The 26,697-nt window shown below is 44.6% G+C and overlaps 1 protein-coding gene across 2 annotated transcripts in view; it reads right to left on the bottom strand.

Annotated features, from left to right (window-relative positions):
* Window positions 1-26,697, bottom strand: part of NECAB3 (N-terminal EF-hand calcium binding protein 3) — a 75,496-nt gene that overhangs the window by 22,734 nt on the left and 26,065 nt on the right. Inside the window, exons 6-10 of one of the 2 annotated variants that reach the window (XM_072112199.1) lie at window positions 15,528-15,664; window positions 14,733-14,845; window positions 14,577-14,656; window positions 13,605-13,661; window positions 11,060-11,172 (exon numbers count right to left, since the gene is read on the bottom strand). In XM_072112199.1, the coding sequence (XP_071968300.1) occupies window positions 11,060-11,172; window positions 13,605-13,661; window positions 14,577-14,656; window positions 14,733-14,845; window positions 15,528-15,664 (500 nt within the window). The remainder of the gene's footprint in view (window positions 1-11,059; window positions 11,173-13,604; window positions 13,662-14,576; window positions 14,657-14,732; window positions 14,846-15,527; window positions 15,665-26,697) is intronic. The other variant, XM_072112200.1, reaches the window with a different exon arrangement.

Below are 26,697 nucleotides of genomic sequence, written 5' to 3'. Positions count from 1 at the left end.
AAAGTGACGTTGATTTGCTACAACATAACTTAAAGGGCAGGAAAGGAGACTCATAAAGTCGATTTCTCAAAGAAACCATTATATACATATAGGTTATAATAAGGCAGATCTATTATAAAAACCAAATTGTCGAAGGAGTGAACGTCACGTCATTCATCAATTAGGGTTGAACATGAGGTGAATATGTATAAGGTTAACCATGGAGTATGGGATCTCTATTGTTTAACTCCACAAATATCTATTGTCATGACAACTACAAGAGAATCTTCCTTTTGTGTTTTACCCTTGAACTAGGTTATGCACATATCCATGACAACTGCCGGGATAATACCCCACAGAATTTTATTTGGCACCTGAATTACAAATGAGAGATGGAGAAACTGATAAACCAGCAGCTAAACCTAACCCTACACATTACATCAATGCTAAATAGAGATGAGCGAACACTAAAATGCTCGGGTACTCGTTATTCGAGACGAACTTTTCCCGATGCTCGAGTGCTCGTCTCGAATAACGAACCCCATTGAAGTCAATGGGAGACTCGAGCATTTTTCAAGGGGACCAAGGCTCTGCACAGGGAAGCTTGGCCAAACACCTGGGAACCTCAGAAAAGGATGGAAACACCACGGAAATGGACAGGAAACAGCAGGGGCAGCATGCATGGATGCCTCTGAGGCTGCCTAATCGCACCATTATGCCAAAATTATGGGGAACAGCATGGCCATGACAGAGTGACAGAATGAAGCTAGATAGCATCTAAAACATCCAATAATTGACCCTGACACTATAGGGGACGGCATGCAGAGGCAGCGGCAGCAGGCTAGAGAGTGGCATGGCGACATACCCTAATTGGACTCAGGCTTCAAACCAATGGGTGTCAGAGAGGAACCAAAGGAGGTGAGCAAGAAGCGCTCAAATAATATCGGTACATGATAAAAGTTTGCCAGTATATTTTGTGGATTACACAGCAGGGTGGCGACAAAGTTAACATGGAAGCCATGAAAACAACCCAAAATTCTGCCTGACACAGCTCGTTTGATAAGGGGACCATGTATGCTTACAGTTCATGCCAGTCGCTGCACTGGCTGCCAGTCTCCTTTCGAATACAGTTTAAAATAATAATAACCCTCATCCATAAAGCTCTGTATAATGCTGCACCCCCCTACCTCTCCTCTCTTATCTCAGTCTATCGCCCAACCCGTGCTCTTAGATCCGCCAGTGATCTTAGATTAACCTCTACCCTAGTGCGGACCTCCCACTCGCGTCTCCAAGACTTCTCTAGAGCTGCACCAATTCTATGGAATGCTCTGCCCCGGACTATCAGACTAATACCTAACCTCCAAAGTTTCAAACGTGCTCTTAAAACCCATTTCTTTAGGCAAGCCTATAACACTCATTAACTGCATGAAGTTTTAACTCTTCTACTAACCCGTCCTGTGTCGTCCTCCCATCTGTTATCCAGCAACCAACAGGCACCAGACTTCTCTGCAGTCCCATTCACCCTGGACCTGGTATATAAGATGACGGCTGAGTGGTTCAAGCGACAGCAATTCCATTTATTATATTTTTTTCTATTCCCTAAGAAGAATGGCTTGACCATTAAATATTCTTTTACCTCGTGTTACCCCATCATCTTCATAAACCGTAAGCTCTGGCGAGCAGGGACCTCACTCCTGTTGTTCCATACAAATGTTGTGCTCTGTTACATTACATTTGTATTTGTTTCCTATGATTTGTAAAGCGCTACAGAATATGATGGCGCTATATAAATAAAGATTATTATTATTATTATTATGGAGGCAGTGAACTAGTAGTAGATTAAAGGTGCTGCAACTATGTTAGTTGGATCTTGGGATGGAGCTGGCGCTCTGCAGCCAGGCGAGCTTTCGCCAATCCAAGCCCCTGTCTCTAGGCTACTCCCCAAACAGCACTTCTAAGAACCTTTTGTATAAGATCAAGTGTAGTAGCGTTCTTATAAGTTTAGGATATGGCGGGTGAGGGGAATGTAAACAGATGCGCAAGAAGCGCTGAAATAATATCCCTAAATGGTAAAAGTTTGCAAGTATATTTTGTGGATTACACAGCAGGGTGGCGACAAAGTTAACAACTTTGATGTGGAATGCCCTGTAATAGCTCTTGGGCGGTGTGCCTTTTATCGCCTAGGCTCAGCAGTTTCAGCACCGCCTGCTGTCGCTTAGCGACGGCACTGCTGCTGTGCCTAGAGCTACCGACTGATGGCGCCATGCCCACGGATGGTAATTCGGAGGAGGAGGAGGTGGAGGAGGGGTGGGAGGAGGTATAGTAGGCCTTTGAGACCTGGACCGAGGTAGGCCCCGCAATTCTCTGCGTTGGCAGTATATGACCAGCCCCAGGGTCAGACTCGGTCCCAGCCTGCACCAAGTTAAGTGTAGTAGCGTTCTTATAAGTTTGGGATATGGCGGGTGAGGGGAATGTAAACAGATGCGCAAGAAGCGCATGATGCGCATGGAGCTGGCGCTCCGCTGCCAGGCGAGCTTTCGCCAATCCAAGCCCCTGTCTCTAGGCTACTCCCCAAACAGCACTTCTAAGAACCTTTTGTATAAGATCAAGTGTAGTAGCGTTCTTATAAGTTTAGGATATGCCGGGTGAGGGGAATGTAAACAGATGCGCAAGAAGCGCTGAAATAATATCCCTAAATGGTAAAAGTTTGCCAGTATATTTTGTGGATAACACAGCAGGGTGGCGACAAAGTTAACAACTTTGATGTGGAATCCATGAAAACAACCCAAATTTCTGCCTGACACACCTCGTTTGATAAAGGGACGATGTATGGAGGCAGCTATATGGACGACTTTTGGAGGTAGCAATGGAGACAACGTGTGGAGGCTGCTATGGAGACAATTTAATTTGGATAGTGCCTGTATGTGGCAGTCCCAAACATTTTTCAAACCAGAGGAGCAGGAAGGTGGCCCTCCAGTAAAATGGAATAGATTGAGTGCCTGTATGTGGCAGTCCCAAAAATGTTTCAAACCAGAGGAGCAGGTAGGTGGCCCTGCAGTAAAATGGAATAGATTGAGTGCCTGTATGTGGCAGTCCCAAAAATTTTTCAAACCAGAGGAGCAGGTAGGTGGCCCTCCAGTAAAATGGAATAGATTGAGTGCCTGTATGTGGCAGTCCCAAACATTTTTCAAACCAGAGGAGCAGGTAGGTGGCCCTCCAGTAAAATGGAATAGATTGAGTGCCTGTATGTGGCAGTCCCAAAAATGTTTCAAACCAGAGGAGCAGGTAGGTGGCCCTGCAGTAAAATGGAATAGATTGAGTGCCTGTATGTGGCAGTCCCAAACATTTTTCAAACCAGAGGAGCAGGTAGGTGGCCCTCCAGTAAAATGGAATAGATTGAGTGCCTGTATGTGGCAGTCCCAAAAATGTTTCAAACCAGAGGAGCAGGTAGGTGGCCCTGCAGTAAAATTGAATAGATTGAGTGCCTGTATGTGGCAGTCCCAAACATTTTTCAAACCAGAGGAGCAGGTAGGTGGCCCTCCAGTAAAATGGAATAGATTGAGTGCCTGTATGTGGCAGTCCCAAACATTTTTCAAACCAGAGGAGCAGGTAGGTGGCCCTCCAGTAAAATGGAATAGATTGAGTGCCTGTATGTGGCAGTCCCAAAAATTTTTTAAAACAGAGGACCGGGTAGGTGGCCCTCCAGAAAAATGGAATAGATTGAGTGCCTGTATGTGGCACTCACAAAAATTGTTTCAAACAGAGGACCGGGTAGGTGGCCCTCCAGAAAAATTAAATGCATGAAGTACTATAGCAAGAGCCAGTGGGCCCTGTCAAAAAATAGCCATTTTCCTCTGCTTTACTGTACAAAGAGGAGGAGAAGGAGGAAAATGAGGAGGAGGAGGAGTGGATCAATTATTCAGGTTGAGCTTCCTTCACCTGGTGGAGATTGGAAATTCTGAGAAATCCAGCCTTTATTCATTTTAATAAGCGTCAGCCTGTCAGCGCTGTCAGTCGACAGGCGTGTACGCTTATCGGTGATGATGCCACCAGCTGCACTGAAAACCCGCTCGGACAAGACGCTAGCGGCAGGGCAGGCAAGAACCTCCAAGGCGTACAGCGCCAGTTCGTGCCACATGTCCAGCTTTGAAACCCAGTAGTTGTAGGGAGCTGTGTGATCATTTAGGACGATGGTATGGTCAGCTACGTACTCCCTCACCATCTTTCTGTAAAGATCAGCCCTACTCTGCCGAGACTGGGGACAGGTGACAGTGTCTTGCTGGGGTGACATAAAGCTGGCAAAAGCCTTGTAAAGCGTACCCTTGCCAGTGCTGGACAAGCTGCCTGCTCGCCTACTCTCCCTCGCTACTTGTCCCGCAGAACTACGCACTCTGCCGCTAGCGCTGTCAGAAGGGAAATACTGTTTCAGCTTGTGCACCAGGGCCTGCTGGTATTCATGCATTCTCACACTCCTTTCCTCTGCAGGGATGAGAGTGGAAAGATTTTGCTTGTACCGTGGGTCCAGGAGAGTGAACACCCAGTAATCGGTGCTGGAATAAATTCTTTGAACGCGAGGGTCACGGGATAGGCAGCCTAGCATGAAATCTGCCATATGCGCCAGAGTACCAACGCGTAAGAATTCACTCCCCTCACTGGCCTGACTGTCCATTTCCTCCTCCTCCAACTCCTCCAACTCCTCTTCTTCTGCCCATACACGCTGAACAGTGAAGGACTCAACAATGGTCCCCTCTTGTGTCTCGCCAACATTCTCCTCCTCTTCCTCCTCATCCTCCTCCACCTCCACCTCCTCCGATATGCGCTGAGAAACAGACCTGAGGGTGCTTTGGCTATCAACAAGGGAATATTCTTCCCCTGTCTCTTGTGACGAGCGCAAAGCTTCCGACTTCATGCTGACCAGAGAGTTTTTCAACAGGCCAAGCAGCGGGATGGTGAGGCTGATGATGGCGGCATCGCCACTGACCATCTGTGTTGACTCCTCAAAGTTACTCAGCACCTGACAGATATCAGACATCCACGTCCACTCCTCATTGTAGACTTGAGGAAGCTGACTGACCTGACTACCAGTTCTGGTGGAAGTTGACATCTGGCAGTCTACAATCGCTCTGCGCTGCTGGTAAACTCTGGATAACATGGTCAGTGTTGAATTCCACCTCGTGGGCACGTCGCACAACAGTCGGTGAGCGGGCAGTTGGAGGCGGCGCTGCGCTGCCCTGAGAGTGGCAGCATCTGGGCTGGACTTCCTGAAATGCGCACAGATGCGGCGCACCTTCGTGAGCAAATCAGACAGATTGGGGTATGTCTTGAGGAAACGCTGAACTATCAGATTTAACACATGGGCCAGGCATGGCACATGTGTCAGTCTGCCGAGTTGCAGAGCCGCCACCAGGTTACGGCCGTTGTCACACACAACCATGCCTGGCTTCAGGTTCAGCGGTGCCAGCCACAGATCAGTCTGCGCCGTGATGCCCTGTAATAGCTCTTGGGCGGTGTGCCTTTTGTCGCCTAGGCTCAGCAGTTTGAGCACCGCCTGCTGTCGCTTAGCGACGGCACTGCTGCTGTGCCTAGAGCTACCGACTGATGGCGCCGTGCCCACGGATGGTAGTTCGGAGGAGGAGGTGGAGGAGGGGTGGGAGGAGGAGGAGGCATAGTAGGCCTGAAACACCTGGACCGAGGTAGGCCCCGCAATCCTCGGCGTCGGCAGTATATGAGCAGCCCCAGGGTCAGACTCGGTCCCAGCCTCCACCAAGTTAACCCAATGTGCCGTCAGCGATATATAGTGGCCCTGCCCGGCAGCACTCGTCCACGTGTCCGTGGTCAGGTGGACCTTGTCAGAAACGGCGTTGGTCAGGGCACGGATGATGTTGTCTGACACGTGCTGGTGCAGGGCTGGGACGGCACATCGGGAAAAGTAGTGGCGGCTGGGGACCGAATACCGAGGGGCGGCCGCCGCCATGAGGTTGCGAAAGGCCTCGGTCTCTACTAGCTTATAGGGCAGCATCTCCAGGCTAAGCAATCTGGAGATGTGCACATTAAGGGCTTGGGCGTGCGGGTGGGTTGCACTATATTTGCGTTTCCGCTCCAGCGTCTGGGGTATGGAGAGCTGAACACTGGTGGATGCTGTGGAGGATCGTGGAGGCGACGATGGGGTTTTTGTGGCAGGGTCCTGGGCAGGGGGCTGACTATCAGCTGACACAGGGGAAGGAGCAGTGGTGTGCACGGCCGGAGGTGAACGGGCTTGTTGCCACTGAGTGGGGTGTTTAGCATTCATATGCCTGCGCATACTGGTGGTAGTTAAGCTAGTAGTGGTGGAACCCCTGCTGAGCCTGGTTTGGCAAATGTTGCACACCACAGTCCGTCGGTCATCCGGTGTTTCCTTAAAGAACCTCCAGACTTCTGAAGATCTAGCCCTCGCCGCAAGAGCCCTCGCCACGGGAGCTTCACTAGTTGACACATTTGGCGCTGATGCACCAGCTCTGGCCCTGCCTCTCCGTCTGGCCCCACCACTGCCTCTTCCAACCTGTTCTGGTCGAGGACTCTCCTCCGTCTCAGAAGCACTGTGTTCACCCGGCCTCTCAACCCAGCTTGGGTCTGTCACCTCATCATCCTCCGATCCCTCAGTCTGCTCCCCCCTCGGACTTCCTGCCCTGACAACAACTTCCCCACTGTCTGACAACCGTGTCTCCTCATCGTCGGACACCTCTTTACACACTTCCACTACGTCAAGAAGGTCATCATCACCCACAGACTGTGACTGGTGGAAAACCTGGGCATCGGAAAATTGCTCAGCAGCAACCGGACAAGTGGTTTGTGACTGTGGGAAGGGTCCAGAAAACAGTTCCTCAGAGTATGCCGGTTCAAATGCCAAATTTTCCTGGGAGGGGGCAGACTGGGGGGGAGGAGGCTGAGGTGCAGGAGCTGGAGGAGTGGCGATTTCGGTGACATGGGTGGACTGCGTGGAAGACTGACTGGTGGTGGACAAATTGCTCGAAGCATTGTCAGCAATCCACGACATCACCTGTTCGCACTGTTCTGGCCTCAACAGTGCTCTACCACGAGTCCCAGTAACTTCAGACATGAACCTAGGGAGTGTAGCTCTGCGGCGTTCCCCTGCTCCCTCATCAGCAGGTGGTGTCTCACCCCGCCCAGGACCACGGCCTCTGACCCCTGCAGTAGTTGGACGCCCACGTCCCCGCCCTCGTCCTCTACCCCTAGCCCTCGGGTTAAACATTTTTAAAATGAGAGTTATAACTTTATTTTTTTTTTAACTTTTTTTTGTTTTTTTTTGTGTTTTTTGTTTTTTTTTGTGTTTTTTGTTTTTTTTTGAGTTTTTAAAACCAAACAATGCTATCCTATTGCTATGGCTATTTTCTAGCCAAGTATCAAAGCACACTACTATGCCAGATGAGATGACACTGAGTTAGTGCCTAATTGAAATCCAACCCCTACTAAATTTTCCCACTTCGGTCTTTGCTATGGATATGTGCGTCACTAAGCGCAGAACACAGCGGTCGCAAGTCTCACTACAAATTGCTCAGAATTGGCTGGTACATGCACTGCAGAAAGTACAGCCACCAGCAGATCAACCAGAAATCAAATATATAGAACGCTACTGTAGGCGTAAGTAAGCTGTTTGTATTCTCCTATGGCTATTTTCTAGCCAAGTATCAAAGCACACTACTATGCCAGATGAGATGACACTGAGTTAGTGCCTAATTGAAATCCAACCCCTACTAAATTTTCCCACTTCGGTCTTTGCTATGGATATGTGCGTCACTAAGCGCAGAACACAGCGGTCGCAAGTCTCACTACAAATTGCTCAGAATTGGCTAGTACATGCACTGCAGAAAGTACAGCCACCAGCAGATCAACCAGAAATCAAATATATAGAACGCTACTGTAGGCGTAAGTAAGCTGTTTGTATTCTCCTATGGCTATTTTCTAGCCAAGTATCAAAGCACACTACTATGCCAGATGAGATGACACTGAGTTAGTGCCTAATTGAAATCCAACCCCTACTAAATTTTCCCACTTCGGTCTTTGCTATGGATATGTGCGTCACTAAGCGCAGAACACAGCGGTCGCAAGTCTCACTACAAATTGCTCAGAATTGGCTAGTACATGCACTGCAGAAAGTACAGCCACCAGCAGATCAACCAGAAATCAAATATATAGAACGCTACTGTAGGCGTAAGTAAGCTGTTTGTATTCTCCTATGGCTATTTTCTAGCCAAGTATCAAAGCACACTACTATGCCAGATGAGATGACACTGAGTTAGTGCCTAATTGAAATCCAACCCCTACTAAATTTTCCCACTTCGGTCTTTGCTATGGATATGTGCGTCACTAAGCGCAGAACACAGCGGTCGCAAGTCTCACTACAAATTGCTCAGAATTGGCTAGTACATGCACTGCAGAAAGTACAGCCACCAGCAGATCAACCAGAAATCAAATATATAGAACGCTACTGTAGGCGTAAGTAAGCTGTTTGTATTCTCCTATGGCTATTTTCTAGCCAAGTATCAAAGCACACTACTATGCCAGATGAGATGACACTGAGTTAGTGCCTAATTGAAATCCAACCCCTACTAAATTTTCCCACTTCGGTCTTTGCTATGGATATGTGCGTCACTAAGCGCAGAACACAGCGGTCGCAAGTCTCACTACAAATTGCTCAGAATTGGCTAGTACATGCACTGCAGAAAGTACAGCCACCAGCAGATCAACCAGAAATCAAATATATAGAACGCTACTGTAGGCGTAAGTAAGCTGTTTGTATTCTCCTATGGCTATTTTCTAGCCAAGTATCAAAGCACACTACTATGCCAGATGAGATGACACTGAGTTAGTGCCTAATTGAAATCCAACCCCTACTAAATTTTCCCACTTCGGTCTTTGCTATGGATATGTGCGTCACTAAGCGCAGAACACAGCGGTCGCAAGTCTCACTACAAATTGCTCAGAATTGGCAAGTACATGCACTGCAGAAAGTACAGCCACCAGCAGATCAACCAGAAATCAAATATATAGAACGCTACTGTAGGCGTAAGTAAGCTGTTTGTATTCTCCTATGGCTATTTTCTAGCCAAGTATCAAAGCACACTACTATGCCAGATGAGATGACACTGAGTTAGTGCCTAATTGAAATCCAACCCCTACTAAATTTTCCCACTTCGGTCTTTGCTATGGATATGTGCGTCACTAAGCGCAGAACACAGCGGTCGCAAGTCTCACTACAAATTGCTCAGAATTGGCTAGTACATGCACTGCAGAAAGTACAGCCACCAGCAGATCAACCAGAAATCAAATATATAGAACGCTACTGTAGGCGTAAGTAAGCTGTTTGTATTCTCCTATGGCTATTTTCTAGCCAAGTATCAAAGCACACTACTATGCCAGATGAGATGACACTGAGTTAGTGCCTAATTGAAATCCAACCCCTACTAAATTTTCCCACTTCGGTCTTTGCTATGGATATGTGCGTCACTAAGCGCAGAACACAGCGGTCGCAAGTCTCACTACAAATTGCTCAGAATTGGCTAGTACATGCACTGCAGAAAGTACAGCCACCAGCAGATCAACCAGAAATCAAATATATAGAACGCTACTGTAGGCGTAAGTAAGCTGTTTGTATTCTCCTATGGCTATTTTCTAGCCAAGTATCAAAGCACACTACTATGCCAGATGAGATGACACTGAGTTAGTGCCTAATTGAAATCCAACCCCTACTAAATTTTCCCACTTCGGTCTTTGCTATGGATATGTGCGTCACTAAGCGCAGAACACAGCGGTCGCAAGTCTCACTACAAATTGCTCAGAATTGGCAAGTACATGCACTGCAGAAAGTACAGCCACCAGCAGATCAACCAGAAATCAAATATATAGAACGCTACTGTAGGCGTAAGTAAGCTGTTTGTATTCTCCTATGGCTATTTTCTAGCCAAGTATCAAAGCACACTAATATGCCAGATGAGATGACACTGAGTTAGTGCCTAATTGAAATCCAACCCCTACTAAATTTTCCCACTTCGGTCTTTGCTATGGATATGTGCGCCACTAAGCGCAGAACACAGCGGTCGCAAGTCTCACTACAAATTGCTCAGAATTGGCAAGTACATGCACTGCAGAAAGTACAGCCACCAGCAGATCAACCAGAAATCAAATATATAGAACGCTACTGTAGGCGTAAGTAAGCTGTTTGTATTCTCCTATGGCTATTTTCTAGCCAAGTATCAAAGCACACTAATATGCCAGATGAGATGACACTGAGTTAGTGCCTAATTGAAATCCAACCCCTACTAAATTTTCCCACTTCGGTCTTTGCTATGGATATGTGTGCCACTAAGAGCTGAACACAACGGTAGCAAGTCCCCCTGCTAATTCCTCACAAAATGGTACTAGATGCAAATTAAAATAAAAAAAGTAGAACGTTATTGTAGCCCTAAGAAGGGCTGTTGGGTTCTTTGAGAATCACTCCTGCCTAACAGTAAGCTAATAGAACACCCTAACGCTTTCCCTGACCAGCAGCAGCTCTCTCCCTAGCGGCATCCAGACACAGAATGATCCGAGCAGCGCGGGCAGCGGCTAGTCTATCCCAGGGTCACCTGATCTGGCCAGCCAACCACTGCTATCGACGTGTAAGGGTACCACGTCATGCTGGGTGGAGTGCAGAGTCTCCTGGCTTGTGATTGGCTCTGTTTCTGTCCGCCAAAAAGCAAAACGGCGGGAGCTGCCATTTTCTCGAGCGGGCGAAGTATTCGTCCGAGCAACGAGCAGTTTCGAGTACCCTAATGCTCGACCGAGCATCAAGCTCGGACGAGCATGTTCGCTCATCTCTAATGCTAAACCATCATTCCTATGAGACAGAACCATCCATGGGGCTTCCCAAGTCTCCCTTCATGGTAGAAGTTGGGGAACCCAGGGAGGTCCTTCACACCACAATGCCGATGCTTTGTAATATGGGAAAAAACCCAACACCATAAGATGTTTCTCACATATCAATCCCATCTTCCTACCTTCCTTCTCACCAAACACGTGCAAAGGGAAAGGTAAGTAGACTTACTGTAAGCAATGTTCTTGGGTAGCAGTAAATTCAATGTAAGTCTTCAGGGCAACTTTAAACTGATCCTTATAGACTCCATTGACCAAGAGCTGTCTCTGAGCTACCAGGATCTCCTACAAAGGAAAACATTTTAACAAATTTAACGAACAATTTATTTTTGTTCAAGATAAGATTTACAACCTATAACCATATTTCATTTTATAAAATTAATTTGTATGCAAAAATGGGTTAACACCCTCCATATCAATCCCTCTGGTTCCTTTGTTGATCTCTGTACTTCCTGCAGCAGCGACGTTGTACATGTGACTAATAAATCACCTTGGCAATCAGTGATTGGCTGCAGTGGTCACATGTTCAAGTGCTGTCCCTCTGCTGCAGGAATTACAGTGACTGACAAGAGAACAGAATCCCCTACACGACTGCCATAAGGTTACATATGCCCTATTTGCTCATACCCCATGCAGATAACATATTTATAAATGTCAGACATTGGCAAAATTTGCGGAAAATATGCAAATAAGTAATAAATTATGTCTCTTATAGCTACCTTGTAAGGCAGCTCCCTTGACATAAAAAATGACCTTCGGGAAGCTTTATGACATGATGCAGGGTTAAGACCAAACCAGTATATCTATTCCAGAAAAAACAGATTCCCAACTGTAGACAGCAATGTTTCAACCTGGTTGGGTCTCTTCCCAGAATCCCCTAGTGGAGCATCCATGCCTATAAGACTCCTCATGCCTACACGGTGACCTTAATTGGCAGTTTCCACAAGGCAAACTCTTACTTCCTGACCCTAGTCACAAGCCTCTAACTCTGACAAACCAGTTCCCTACACTGTACTGAGGAGACCCAACCAGGTTGAAACATTGCTGTCTATAGTTGGGAGTCTGTTCCTTCTGGAATAGATATACTGGTTTGGTTTTAATCCCGCATCATGTCATTAGGTCTCCTGAAGGTCATGCTTGATGTCAAGGGAGCTGCCTTACAGGGTAGCTAAAAGAGGCCTGGTTTTCCATATCTCATCCTGGAAAACCTATTTGAACCGTGGCACCTATAAATACAATTCCAGTGTCCTATTAAAGACGATAGTCTCCCCTTTAACCGGTTAAGGACCGGGCCCTTTCCTGTTTTTTCATGTCCATTTTTCACTCCCCACATTCAAAAATCTATAACTTTTTTATTTTTACACGTAAAGAGCTGTGTGACGGCTTGTTTTCTGCGTGACAAATTGCACTTCATAGTGATGGTATTAAATATTCCATGCCATGTACTCGGAAGCGGGAAAAAAATTCCAAATGCAATGAAAATGGTGAAAAAACGCATTTGCGCCATTTTCTTGTGGGCTTGGATATTACGTCTTTCACTGAGCGCCCCAAATGACACGTCTACTTTATTCTTTGGGTCGGTACGATTAAGGGGATACCAAATTTGTATAGGTTTTAGAACCTTTCATACATTTCATACATTTACAAAAATTAAAATTTCCTGTACAAAAATAATTTTTTTGATTTTGCCAACTTCTGGCGCTAATAACTTTTTTATACTTTGGTGTACGGAGCTGTGGGTGGTGTTATTTTTTGCGAAATTTGATAATATTTTCAATGATATCATTATTAGGACTGTACGACCTTTTGATCACTTTTTATAGATTTTTTTATATTTTTCAAAATGGCAAAAAAGTGCTATTTTCCGTTACAGGGTTAAACGCATTGAAAACCCGTTATCATATTTTGATAGATCGGGCATTTTCGGACGCATCGATACCTGATGTGTTTATGATTTTTGCTGTTTATTTATATTTATGTCAGTTCTAGGGAAAGGGGGGTGATTTGAAATTTTAGGTTTTTTTATTAGAATTTTTTTTTAAAACTTTTTTTTATTTTTATTTATACTATTTTTCCGACTCCCTAGGGTACTTTAACCCTAGGTTGTCTGATCGATCCTATCATATACTGCCATACTACAGTATGGCAGTATATGGGGATTTTCCTCCTCATTCATTACAATGTGCTATCAGCACATTGTAATGAAGGGGTTAAAACGAAATAGCCTTGGGTTTTCGGAAGACCCGAGGCTACCATGGAGACGGCCCATGCGCCGCTATCTTTTTGAGGCTACCGATCGCGGGTGTTACTGGTAAGCCTTTGTTGCAATATGCAGCAAAGACTTACCGGCTATGGAGAGGGCTCAGCCCGTGAGCCCTCTCCATACAGCGCAACCCGACCGCCGCCGTGAATACACGGCGGGCGGTCGCGAACTGGTTAATATCGTATCAGGATTGTGTTTCTAGGTGCTACAGAAAGTGATTTTTATATACAACTTTCAATTCCTAAATGTAAATTCAACACTGGGCTATATGATCATCTCAAAAACCTTAAGAAATTGATCCAAAAAGCATCACAGAAAAATCTTTTAAATTAATCAGATAACACTTCTTCATGCAGAAACCAGGATACTTCATCATTTATACATTATATGGGGCCCGTGATATTTATCTTCACTTATTTTTTTAATCACTTTACTAATTAATGCAGATACTTACCATCTGTGGTGCAGCAGACGTTGCATCTTCCTGCACAGGATGTAGCCGCGGACTCTGCTTGTGAGAACAAATTCAATTACGGTGAATCAATAAATTGTGTCTAGCAGCAATAATGAATCAGCAGCAAGCAGGGACAGAACTACAAGGGTAGAAGCTGCTATGGGGCCCGCAGTGTCAGGGGGCCCTGTCATCCAACCTGATACTAACGAATGGAGGATATGTACATATTATGATGCACATTGTATGGCATAATATGTATATAACACACTGTAGGCTATGTTAATCTTTATGCAAAATAGTACAAAGGAGATCTATACAATACAGTGACACAAGGGGATAGGAAGTTGATTGGGTGAGGGTCCAACTGGTGGGATTCCCACCAATCACCATAATGTGACCCCTAGTGATACTGAGAACGGGAATCACATTCTCCCTAATAATTGAAGTGGGAGAACGCTATCGCCTGTCTCTGGTAGAGAAGATTAGAGATAGACTCTACAATTTCCAAATTATTGGGGCGGCAGAAGAACATTATTAAGAACAGGACCCTCATTCTCTAGATTGCAGGGCGTCCAGTTCTCTTGATCATTGGAGGGTCCTGTTCATCGATCAAATTGCTATCCTTTGTCCTGTCTATAGGGGATAACTTGCAAACCTGGTACAACCCACTCAAGGGACATGATTAAATTCTATCATATAAATATCTATTCTTTGAAGGTTTTTTAAAGACAATGGTCAGGAAAATAGAAAGTACACCTTCTTAAGTTGCTTTGTTGGAATTAAGACGGTAAGTAGCAGTCAGCTGCTATTTAAATGTCCTTAAATAACTGATTATCAGAAAGTGTGACCACCTCTATAAAAGCAGAAGTTTTGGCAGATAATAGTAAATAGAAAAGGTAACTTTATTATAGTAGATTAACACAGAACGTAACATTTGTGCTAACCTGGCATAAAGATGAAGTTATTACTTACCGTACATTCCAGCTTGTCAATGAGCTGCTCCAAGCGATTTATCTGTACAGACCACTGAGTGTCACCATCTGACAAAACCTCTACAGAGGTGCAAAGAAACAGAGTTAGACAGAGGCCAATAACCGGAGGCGAACAACCCCCATATAGAAAATATACCTGTTCTCAGAAGAGCTGAATAGGCATCTGTGGGTGCAGGGCTGGCAGTCTTTTGAGTACGCCGGTTGCATTTGCGCCCAATCCTCTTAGGCTCTAGCTTTGCAACATCCTTTCTTAAAGTGGACAAAATAAGCAAGATTGCATACTTAAAGGCAGGACTATAACATGGGTGGTCCACCAATAGGTTGACCCACCCATCATCAGTTTCAAATTGTTGTGGGTCAACACCCAAAACCACCACTGATCGGGTGTGTGAAGCAGCATCTTGGTGGCTCTCTGTTCCACCATTGCTTTCAATCCTATTGGTGTCCAGAGGACGCAGTTAGGGTTGAGTTTGGGGACATCCGTCTGAGCAGCAGTAAAACTGTACTGCTGACGGGGACATTCGGGGTCCTGGCCAAAAGACCTGGGGCACGTGCCCCGGATTTTATGACCTCGCAATGCCCCTGCTTACAAACTGGGGTTTGTCCTTGGAACAGGATCCGTTCTTCATTTAGCTGAAAAAAAGTTTATTTTCCAAGAATAAACACTTTTTAAAATATGCAAATTAGCCTCAGGGGCTCCTGTGTAAGTCACTTCATTGGCTGTCACAAGGACTTTGGTAAGCTGTGGGAGGAGGTGAGGACAATTGCTGAAGTAAAGCATGAATAATTAACAGATGACAGAGCCTGTGACATACACAGGAGCCCCTGAGGCTCAAATAATAATAAATAATTATCATGAATAATTATTTTGGTCAAGGGGTTTCATTGCAGAAAACAGAAAGTGGAAGACGATGACATAACTGGGTCGTACCTGTCTTGCCTGGTCTGGGTTTCCACAGCGTCCAATGCACACTCCAAGGAGCCCTGCAGGGAGTGCAGCTGATTCATTGTTTCCCTCAGCAAGAAACGTGTCACAAACTGCTCGGTCTGGGAGCCTTTCTCATAGTCCTGAGAGAGGAGATATTATAAGAACCGATCAGATGAGGCAGAACAGAAGTCAATCAATGCTCAGTTATGTCGTGTTCAGCAGACGCCACTTTTTGATTCTGCTTCCTACAGGAGAGTGCAGTATACACAATGGCCGATCTTCATATAGGCAGTACGAGGGGGGCCCAGGGCCTTTGCCCACCCCTATATGAAGATCACTAGGTTAAAAAAAACCCTCTATACTCACCTCCGGCTCCTTCTCCCTGGCCCTGCAGCTCCGTGTTCTCCTCTTTCTGTAAAAGGGGGCTCTACTGTGGACATTTATGTAAAAGGGGGCTCTGCTGTGGACATTTATGTAAAAGGGGGCTCTGCTGTGGACATTTATGTAAAAGGGGGCTCTGCTGTGGACATTTATGTAAAAGGGGGCTTTGCTGTGGACATTTATGTAAAAGGGGGCTCTGCTGTAGACATTTATGTAAAAGGGGGCTCTGCTGTGGACATTTATGTAAAAGGGGGCTCTGCTGTGGACATTTATGTAAAAGGGGGCTCTGCTGTGGACATTTATGTAAAAGGGGGCTCTGCTGTGGACATTTATGTAAAAGGGGGCTCTGCTGTGGACATTTATGTAAAAGGGGGCTCTGATGTGGACATTTCTGTAAAGGGGACTCTGCCGTGGACATTTAATTAATGTACGGGCTGCAGTGGTGTCAACGGGTGGAGGAGATTAGGCCTTGGGGCGCAAGGTTGGTTTGGGCTCTGAGGGGGCCCTAGTTGTGTGGACAGCCCAGAACCAGTGGGACACTTAATCCGCCACTGAGTATATGCTCAGCAGAGGCCATTTGAGGCTATAAGGGATGGATGCAACTGTATGGCATCTATCCCAGGCCTCTGCTGAGTGTACGCTGTGGGTGTTTCCCCAGTGATGTAAATATCCATATAAGGACAGTAATGTCACACTGAAGACACCCAAAACATTGTCAGCTCTCCTCCTCCAGTTTTAGAGAGGAGGAGCCAAACCAGAGGATTTTCCTGCTATACGAGCCCACAGGATAAGCATATGTTGGATTAATACACACAGTGATGTCATAGTACAAAGATAAAATACATAGTAATGTCACAGAATGGAGATTATACACAAAGTGTTTTCACAGTATAAGGATATATCCCACACAATGATGTCATATTACAGTGAGGTCACAGTACAAGGATAATACACACAGTGATGTCACAGTACAGGGATAATACACACAGTGATGTTACAGTACAGGGATAATACACACAGTGATGTCACAGTACAGAGATAATACACACAGTGATGTCACAGTACAGGGATAATACACACAGTGATGTCACAGTACAGAGATAATACACACAGTGATGTCACAGTACAGGGAAAATACACACAGTGATGTTACAGTACAGGGATAATATACACAGTGACGTTACAGTACAGGGATAATACACACAGTGATGTCACAGTACAGAGATAATACACACAGTGATGTCACAGTACAGGGATAATACACACAGTGATGTTACAGTACAGGGATAATACACACAGTGATGTCACAGTACAGGGATAATACACACAGTGATGTCACAGTAGAGAGATAATACACACAGTGATGTCACAGTACAGAGATAATACACGCAGTGATGTCACAGTACAGGGATAATACACACAGTGATGTCACAGTACAGGGATAATACACACAGTGATGTCACAGTACAGAGATAATACACACAGTGATGTCACAGTACAGGGATAATAAACACAGTTATGTCACAGTACAGAGATAATACACACAGTGATGTTACAGCACATGGATAATACACACAGTGATGTCACAGTACAGGGATAATACACACAGTGATGTCACAGTACAGAGATTATACACACAGTGATGTCACAGTACAGGTATAATACACAGTGATGTCACAGTACAGGGATAATACACACAGTGTTGTTACAGTACAGGGATAATACACACAGTGATGTCACAGTACAGAGATAATACACACAGTGATGTCACAGTACAGGGATAATACATAGTGATGTCACAGTACAGGGATAATACACACAATGATGTTACAGTACAGGGATAATACACACAGTGATGTCACAGTACAGAGATAATACACACAGTGATGTCACAGTACAGGGATAATACACACAGTGATGTTACAGTACAGGGATAATACACACAGTGATGTCAGAGTACAGGGATAATACACACAGTGATGTCACAGTAGAGAGATAATACACACAGTGATGTCACAGTACAGAGATAATACACGCAGTGATGTCACAGTACAGGGATAATACACACAGTGATGTCACAGTACAGAGATAATACACACAGTGATGTCACAGTACAGAGATAATACACACAGTGATGTCACAGTACAGGGATAATAAACACAGTGATGTCACAGTACAGAGATAATACACACAGTGATGTTACAGCACATGGATAATACACACAGTGATGTCACAGTACAGGGATAATACACACAGTGATGTCACAGTACAGGGATAATAAACACAGTTATGTCACAGTACAGAGATAATACACACAGTGATGTCACAGTACAGAGATAATACACACAGTGATGTCACAGTACAGGGATAATAAACACAGTGATGTCACAGTACAGAGATAATACACACAGTGATGTTACAGCACATGGATAATACACACAGTGATGTCACAGTACAGGGATAATACACACAGTGATGTCACAGTACAGAGATAATACACACAGTGATGTTACAGCACATGGATAATACACACAGTGATGTCACAGTACAGGGATAATACACACAGTGATGTCACAGTACAGGGATAATAAACACAGTTATGTCACAGTACAGGGATAATACACACAGTGATGTCACAGTACAGAGATAATACACACAGTGATGTCACAGTACAGAGATAATACACACAGTGATGTCACAGTACAGGGATAATAAACACAGTTATGTCACAGTACAGAGATAATACACACAGTGATGTTACAGCACATGGATAATACACACAGTGATGTCACAGTACAGGGATAATACACACAGTGATGTCACAGTACAGAGATTATACACACAGTGATGTCACAGTACAGGTATAATACACAGTGATGTCACAGTACAGGGATAATACACACAGTGATGTTACAGTACAGGGATAATACACACAGTGATGTCACAGTACAGAGATAATACACACAGTGATGTCACAGTACAGGGATAATACATAGTGATGTCACAGTACAGGGATAATACACACAATGATGTTACAGTACAGGGATAATACACACAGTGATGTCACAGTACAGAGATAATACACACAGTGATGTCACAGTACAGGGATAATACACACAGTGATGTTACAGTACAGGGATAATACACACAGTGATGTCAGAGTACAGGGATAATACACACAGTGATGTCACAGTAGAGAGATAATACACACAGTGATGTCACAGTACAGAGATAATACACGCAGTGATGTCACAGTACAGGGATAATACACACAGTGATGTCACAGTACAGAGATAATACACACAGTGATGTCACAGTACAGGGATAATAAACACAGTGATGTCACAGTACAGAGATAATACACACAGTGATGTTACAGCACATGGATAATACACACAGTGATGTCACAGTACAGGGATAATACACACAGTGATGTCACAGTACAGGGATAATAAACACAGTTATGTCACAGTACAGAGATAATACACACAGTGATGTCACAGTACAGAGATAATACACACAGTGATGTCACAGTACAGGGATAATAAACACAGTGATGTCACAGTACAGAGATAATACACACAGTGATGTTACAGCACATGGATAATACACACAGTGATGTCACAGTACAGGGATAATACACACAGTGATGTCACAGTACAGAGATAATACACACAGTGATGTTACAGCACATGGATAATACACACAGTGATGTCACAGTACAGGGATAATACACACAGTGATGTCACAGTACAGGGATAATAAACACAGTTATGTCACAGTACAGGGATAATACACACAGTGATGTCACAGTACAGAGATAATACACACAGTGATGTCACAGTACAGGGATAATACACACAGTGATGTCACAGTACAGGGATAATAAACAGTGATGTCACAGTACAGATATAGCTGAATGCCCCAGAAAGCAATGAGTTTAGGGTCTATAGTTTAGGCTATGTCTTGAAAGCCACCACATTGGATGACGTTTTTCCAACAGCAAGGGGGTCATCTATTATATAAAAGAAGATGGGAATTATCTTCAAAATTGACTGGCGCAAATATATTAAAAATGAGTGAAAAATCAGTGCAGTGCAGTCACACATAAGGTGGCTCCTCTTATGGTCCAGGAGCCTCCTATTGACACCTACTCTACTTTTTGATAGCAGTGGGGCTTATAAATCTCCTTTATATGCTCTTATCTGTATATTGTGTGTATGGGTTAAGCACAGGACAATAAGTCGGAGTCACAATGAATAGGCATGGAAATTTGCTTATGTCTGCAGATGCAGCTACATGATTCGGGTTTGACATAAAGAATCCGGTAAGTTGTGTCCATAGTCGTGGACAGCGGATAGCGGTGCCTACACTTGACGTCACATCGCGGGCTTCACAATGTGGCTTAAGCTTAACAAGTTCCTTTGAAATCAAAAGATAATTTGTTGCTGTCAAAAAAAAAAACGTGCCTGCCCAAACTTGCCGCCTGTTTATCGCTGCAGAGAGCCGGGCTCTTTGTTCGGCGCAGATAAAGAAAGGGGCTATTTTTATAACAGTACCAGTAATTTTCTGCGCTATAAAATACGAATGCTATTGGGAAGTGAAATGCAGCACCGCGGGGTGTATGGAATCAATGTAGCAAGAGGCAACCACAGCGCGTACGAGCTGCCGGATAACACTCCGTGAATTTAGGCTTTCAAGTCCTTGCTCTAGAAAAGGCTTTAAAGGGAACCTGTCACCAGATCAGCGTTTTTAGGCTCCCTCATGTCCCCAGCATATCCGAAAACAGTTTTTTATCAGATACTTGCCTTTTTTCTTTCAAACAACAACGTATATATTAAACTTTGCCTGGCTCCCTGCTTGCTCATGTCTCGGGTCCCCGGGGCGTGGTCATCTTTGCTAAAATTAACAGCTCGTCCTCCTCGATTTTGAAGTACGAAAAAAGCGCAGAGTTTCTAGGTAGTGAGTTGCCTACGCAAATCGCTACGGAGTTTGCGTATCTGCTTCCGCCTCACTGTCTACCAACCCTGTGATATACCCAGATGGGGGTGGAGAAGTGCCGACAGTCTCCACTCTATCTGGGCATGTCCGCAAAATCGCGAAAACTCAAGTACTGATGGGAAGTCCGGCTCTTCTTAGTGAGCTGGATCATTTGGCTCTGCTTACTAAAGAGCCGGCTCTTCTGGCTCCTGAACGGCTCACATTAAATATATAATACGGAGCCTTGGGCCAGTCAGTTACCCTACTCCACTCCACAAGATAAGAGCACGTGTTGAGCCAATTGGGGCAGGGTGCAGCGAGCCGACTCCCATCATTTACAAAAGAACCATCACTCAACCCTGAGAGGATGCAGGGTCCCCAGGTCATCATGGTCACTATATTTTGGTTATTGGTCTTCAAGTTTAGCAAATGTTTAGGGTTGAATGTGATCACTGACCACATTGGCCAACATAGAGTAACTGCAGATGTGATGATACAGTGCAGAGACTGGAGCAGGTTCTAGTAGCTTCACCAGAGGTCACAGTGGGCAGAGAGGTTTGTCTGTAACTAGGGGTCGTCTGTAAGTCGGGTGTCCTAGAGTCAAGGACCATCTGTATATGAAGTAGCTTGGAGTATATAACCCAACAGTGGTCTCATACGTATGCTGTACTTTAGGGTTAAACTTTTTTATGAGGTGGATATATGTCTTCATCTACCTTTCCAGTAGGCCATACTTACTAGTGATTTATGGTCAAGTGAGGACATTGAGACGGTGGAGAAGGCTGCACATCCTACTCCCACATTTCAGTGTTAGCTCCATGACCTAAAAAAGCCTGAGTTCTTATAACTTGTCTTCTATTACAGCATCCGGTATATATGTAAGTTATAGTTGGATATCAACTAAATTCAATGGAAGATTTGTTCCGACGGCACATCCAAAGACTCTAAATAGGTTATGCAAAACAGCTACAAAAAGAAGCAAAAATGTTACCCTGGGGATTTTAATAAAGCAGAACATAGAGCAATTATATGCCTGTAGCTGGAGGAGTCTTCCTAAATAGCTCCGCATTGTGGAGCAGTTACCTGACTCCCTCTTGGGGGACTCCGATGGCTTAATTAATACAATGAAAATCCCAATCGCGGCACAAATTTCTTAAACTGCTTCTTCAATGAATTCTCTACGCTATTTAGCATCGGGATGAATATGTATGGTTTCTTGTATCCTCGGCTGAGGCTCGACCCTAATGGGCTTGTGAAATTTCATACTATTCCCCATGGGCTGAATCATAATGTCCCTGAGATGCTAATACAGATCCGCAGTAGGGGAAGTCCTGCCGAGACCACAGCTGAGACAGCTCTTCTGGATTTATAAACCTCATTCATAGTTAATAATCCCAATAGAGGAATGATGGGGGAGGGGGATTTCCAAGGATCCTCAGCTATATATCTAGATGCTTAGATTTGAAGTTTGAAAGCTCTTACACCACAACAGGCATATGTATACGTATAATTTTATATTATCATAGATAGTGATGGATCATCTGGTCCCATGCTTTCTTATATCTGCAGTTATTTCCCATCCTCCAGCTGAAAAAACATAAATTTGGGTAAATATTATTCAGTTGTTGAAAAAAAATTTGTAAGGATAAATCTAAAAACATAGAACTCAAAACTCCATGGAATGTATACGATGCATGGAGTACTCCTTGGTTGGGTTCAACAAACGGTGGTATCTAAGGTGGCTTTGTTTGGTCAAGAAATTAACAATGTTTCCCACACACCTTTCATTTTGCTTGACTTGTATACAGTTTGGATCAATGTAGCTTTTCAAGGTCAAGACCTGACTGATAAGAAGCACGGAAGATATTTTACAAGCCTACCACAAATATAACTCTGGATAGGAGATTCTACAAGTTCAGCCATATTTTTGTAGTTTTGGATACAGTGAAGCTTTAACCAGAGAAAAATATTCCTATAGCCAAAATGAAATCCTTAAGTATAAGCTGACCCGAATATAAGCCGAGGCCCCTAATTTTACAACAAAAAACTGGGAAAACCTAGTGACTCGTGTATAAGCCTAGGGTGGGAAATGCATTGGTTACAGCCTCCCTCCAGTATATAGCTAGCATGCAAATGCCCCCCAGTATATAGCCAGCCCCTTGACCCAAGTATATAGCAGCCTCCAGTATATAGCGAGCCCCCAGTATATAACTAGCCCCCAGTATATAACCAGCCAGTCCCTTGTATATAGCAAGCCTCCTTCCCCCAGTATATAGCAGTCCCCCCAGTATATAGCCAGTCAGTCCCCTGTATAAATCCAGTCCCCCCAGTATACAGCCAGCCAGTCCCCTGTATGTAGCCAGCCCCCTGCCCCTAGTATGTAGAAGCCCCCCAGTATATAGCCAACCAGTCTCCTGTATATAGCCAGCCCCCTGCCCCTAGTATGTAGAAGCCCCCATTATATAGCCAGCCAGTCCCCTGTATGTAGCCAGCCCCCTGACCATAGTATGTAGCAGCCCCCCGGTATATAGCCAGCCAGTCTCCTGTATATAGCCAGCACCCTGCCCCTAGTATATAGCAGCCCCCCCAGTATATTGCCAGCCAGTCTCTTGTATATAGCCAGCCAGTCTCCTGTATATAGCCAGCACCCTGCCCCTAGTATATAGCAGCCCCCCCCCCAGTATATTGCCAGCCAGTCTCTTGTATATAGCCAGCCAGTCTCCTGTATATAGCCAGCACCCTGCCCCTAGTATATAGCAGCCCCCCCAGTATATTGCCAGCCAGTCTCTTGTATATAGCCAGCCAGTCTCCTGTATATAGCCAGCACCCTGCCCCTAGTATATAGCAGCCCCCCCAGTATATTGCCAGCCAGTCTCTTGTATATAGCCAGCCAGTCTCCTGTATATAGCCAGACAGCTCCCTGCCCAGCACATTAAAAAAATGAACTCTGTACTCACCTTTCCGGGTTTGTAGAGCAAACCCAATGGCAGCTAACCAGAATTGGAACAGGAGCAGAACATAAAGAAATTCCATCAAGAACCTGAAGGACATCAGGAAGTGAACATCTCGGACCATTAGCTAGAAGTGAACATTTAGGGCCATTAGCTAGAAACCAAATTTAGTTGGTTAGCCAATGATAAGTCAGGTTGGCAGGAACGGTAAGTCATCGTATGTCATTGACCTGCCCATGGCTAATGTCGGTTCAGTCTTCAATACATGGGCGATGGGTGTGATCCCACCTCTACTAAGACCCCATAGCTCTCACATATCATTCTTCAGTAATATTTATCTCAACCCTCTTTGAGCAATCTCTTTCCCTCTCTTCTCATACAATCAGAGCAGAATTCCCAAGAATAACCAATCCCATGGAAGTCCTCTCTATGGATTATCTGCACATCTCTGTCCAATCCGCAGTCATTGACTGGAATCAGATACTTGGTCTTTCCCATCAAACGTGGGAACAATTCATGATGATGTAACTTCACATGACTCAGATCTTTAAATTAAGATGAATCTCTAAATAATTGCACTTTGGTAACAGAATGGTGAGTAGTAAAGCCGGATGTTGATAACTGACACAAGGGCTTTTTAAGGGATAAATGAATGAAAATAAGATTATGCTAATTTGCTACCTCCCCTCCCCTAGAGGTGGCCACTAAGACCGAAACTACAAGGGTGGGTAGAGCTACCTACACAGACTTTACTATACTATAAATTAATATCTACATAGATCACTATAGGAGTGTGATATATGTAAATGAAAAATTAGCCATCCAACCAATCATGGACCTCCGTTCTGATTCTTACAGTCACAGATCTGGATACACCATATCCCTACAGCTTTCAAATGACAACAAAAGTTCTAACTTCTAAAGTTCTAATCTCTCCTTAAACTTAGAATCTTGGCTGCTACTTCTATTAAGGGGGCCGTTAGCGATATGGGGGGGGGGGGGGGGAACATACATTACAATACAAGGATAATACAGGCAGTCCCCGGGTTACAAGATAGGGTTCGAAGGTTTGTTCTTAAATTGAATTTGTATGTAAGTCGAAACTGTATATTTTATAATTGTAGATCCAGACAAAAAAAAATTTGTCCCCAATGACAGTTGGAGTGTAAAGATTTTTTGCAGCAATGGGACCAAGGATTATCAATAAAGCCTCATTACAGACACCTTACAGCTGATTATTGCAATCTGGGACTATAGTAAAGCATTCAGAGACCTTCACCAGAGGTCACAGGGGTCTGTCTGTAACTATGGGTAGTCTGTAAGTCGGGTGTCCTTAAGTAGGGGACCGCCTATATAATTTTTATGGAATTTGAAAAATAATTAAATTCTAGCGATGCTGAAGGTGACCTGTGTCAGTGTGCTTGGTTTACAATCCTTCATCCTGGTGGTAGATGTCCTATAAAGAAGATTTTTTGGAACATCCTTTCCTAAAATGTATGAGTAAACTCACACATGGCAAGTTAGTAAAGTAACTACAGTCTGTAGTGTCAGACAATACAGAGATCAAACCTGCTACCATCAGAAATGGGGATTTCTGTTTTTAAATTTCCAGGAGGAACATTGCAGCTCAGAGTTTTAGGAAATGGCGCTCCGTAGTTATCGTTCACGAGGAAGCATATTGTAAAAAGTGGCATGTAAGGACAGGGATTAAGGTCACAAGTAGGGAGAGTCCCTCCAAAAAAAGAGAACACCAAGATGATGTATTCATTGTACTTAGCATAAGTGGAGCATAAAACTGGGTTGGAGTCTTTCTCTCTAATCGTATGTTACTTGGCTTTAAGCTTGAACAAAGTTAGTAACATTCAGCTGATGCATGCGGCAGTCAGACAGCCCTGGTGTCACGCTGTACTGCGGTGTTCACACTTTCCTTTCGGTGACCTATATTTTGCAGCTCTTTATGCAGATGCTCACTAGGGGGGCATTAATATACGGACACAGCAGGGACCCAGTGAGGCTTATTAAAAAGACTGAAGATGATGTAAAAGAGGTCTCTACACAGCGTCAGACCCATAGTGTGCACATCTTGTAGTCTGAGCCTGTGCCTATAAATTACTGGGCCTATTAGGTACACAATGCAGCAAATAGCCAGCAGCCGGGATCAGTGCTGGCAATAATCGTAGGTGTTAACCCTTTACATGTCATTGGCAACACTGACGGAGTCATGTAACAGAGAGCAGTGCGTGGGCGCCTACATCTTGGCTGCAATCGTTGCTCCCCATCATGCCATCGGGAAGCAACGATCTTTAAGACCCCAGGACTTGTCACTTCCGAAGATCTATTACAATGTGCCAATGGCACATTGTAACAGATCATGTGCAAAATCCCAATATACTATAGTATCAAACCATAGTATAGCAGTATAGGATCGATTAGACAACCTAGGGTTAAAGTAGACCCTAAGGCAGTGATGGCGAACCTATGGCACGGGTGCCAGAGGTGGCACTCAGAGCCCTTTCTGTGGGCACTCAGGCCATCAGCCCAGGACAGAGGTCACCAAACAGGACCAAATCCATTAAATTTTCCCACAGTCACACGCAACTTATAAGATGTTGCCCTCAGCACTATTTTACAGCGACACTTCATTGGCTGTTTGAAACTGCTTGAAAAGTGAGAAGGTGCTGACAGAACTGCATTATCTTTGGATGTTCTCCTGCTGGACCAACCATTCTTCCTGTACAGAGAGACCCTGGAGGGAAGCTGCAATGATAGTCTGAATTTGCCCTCCTACTTTCAACTGTATTGGTGGCTTCAGGGGGCCGATACAATTAAAGAAGTGGAAGAACAGGTAGCAATAAGTTACT

The sequence above is a fragment of the Engystomops pustulosus genome, chromosome 6, assembly GCF_040894005.1.
Source record: "Engystomops pustulosus chromosome 6, aEngPut4.maternal, whole genome shotgun sequence".
NCBI lineage: Eukaryota > Metazoa > Chordata > Amphibia > Anura > Leptodactylidae > Engystomops > Engystomops pustulosus.
The sequence above is the reverse complement of the archived record's forward strand: the minus strand, read 5'-3'. Positions and strand labels throughout refer to the sequence as shown.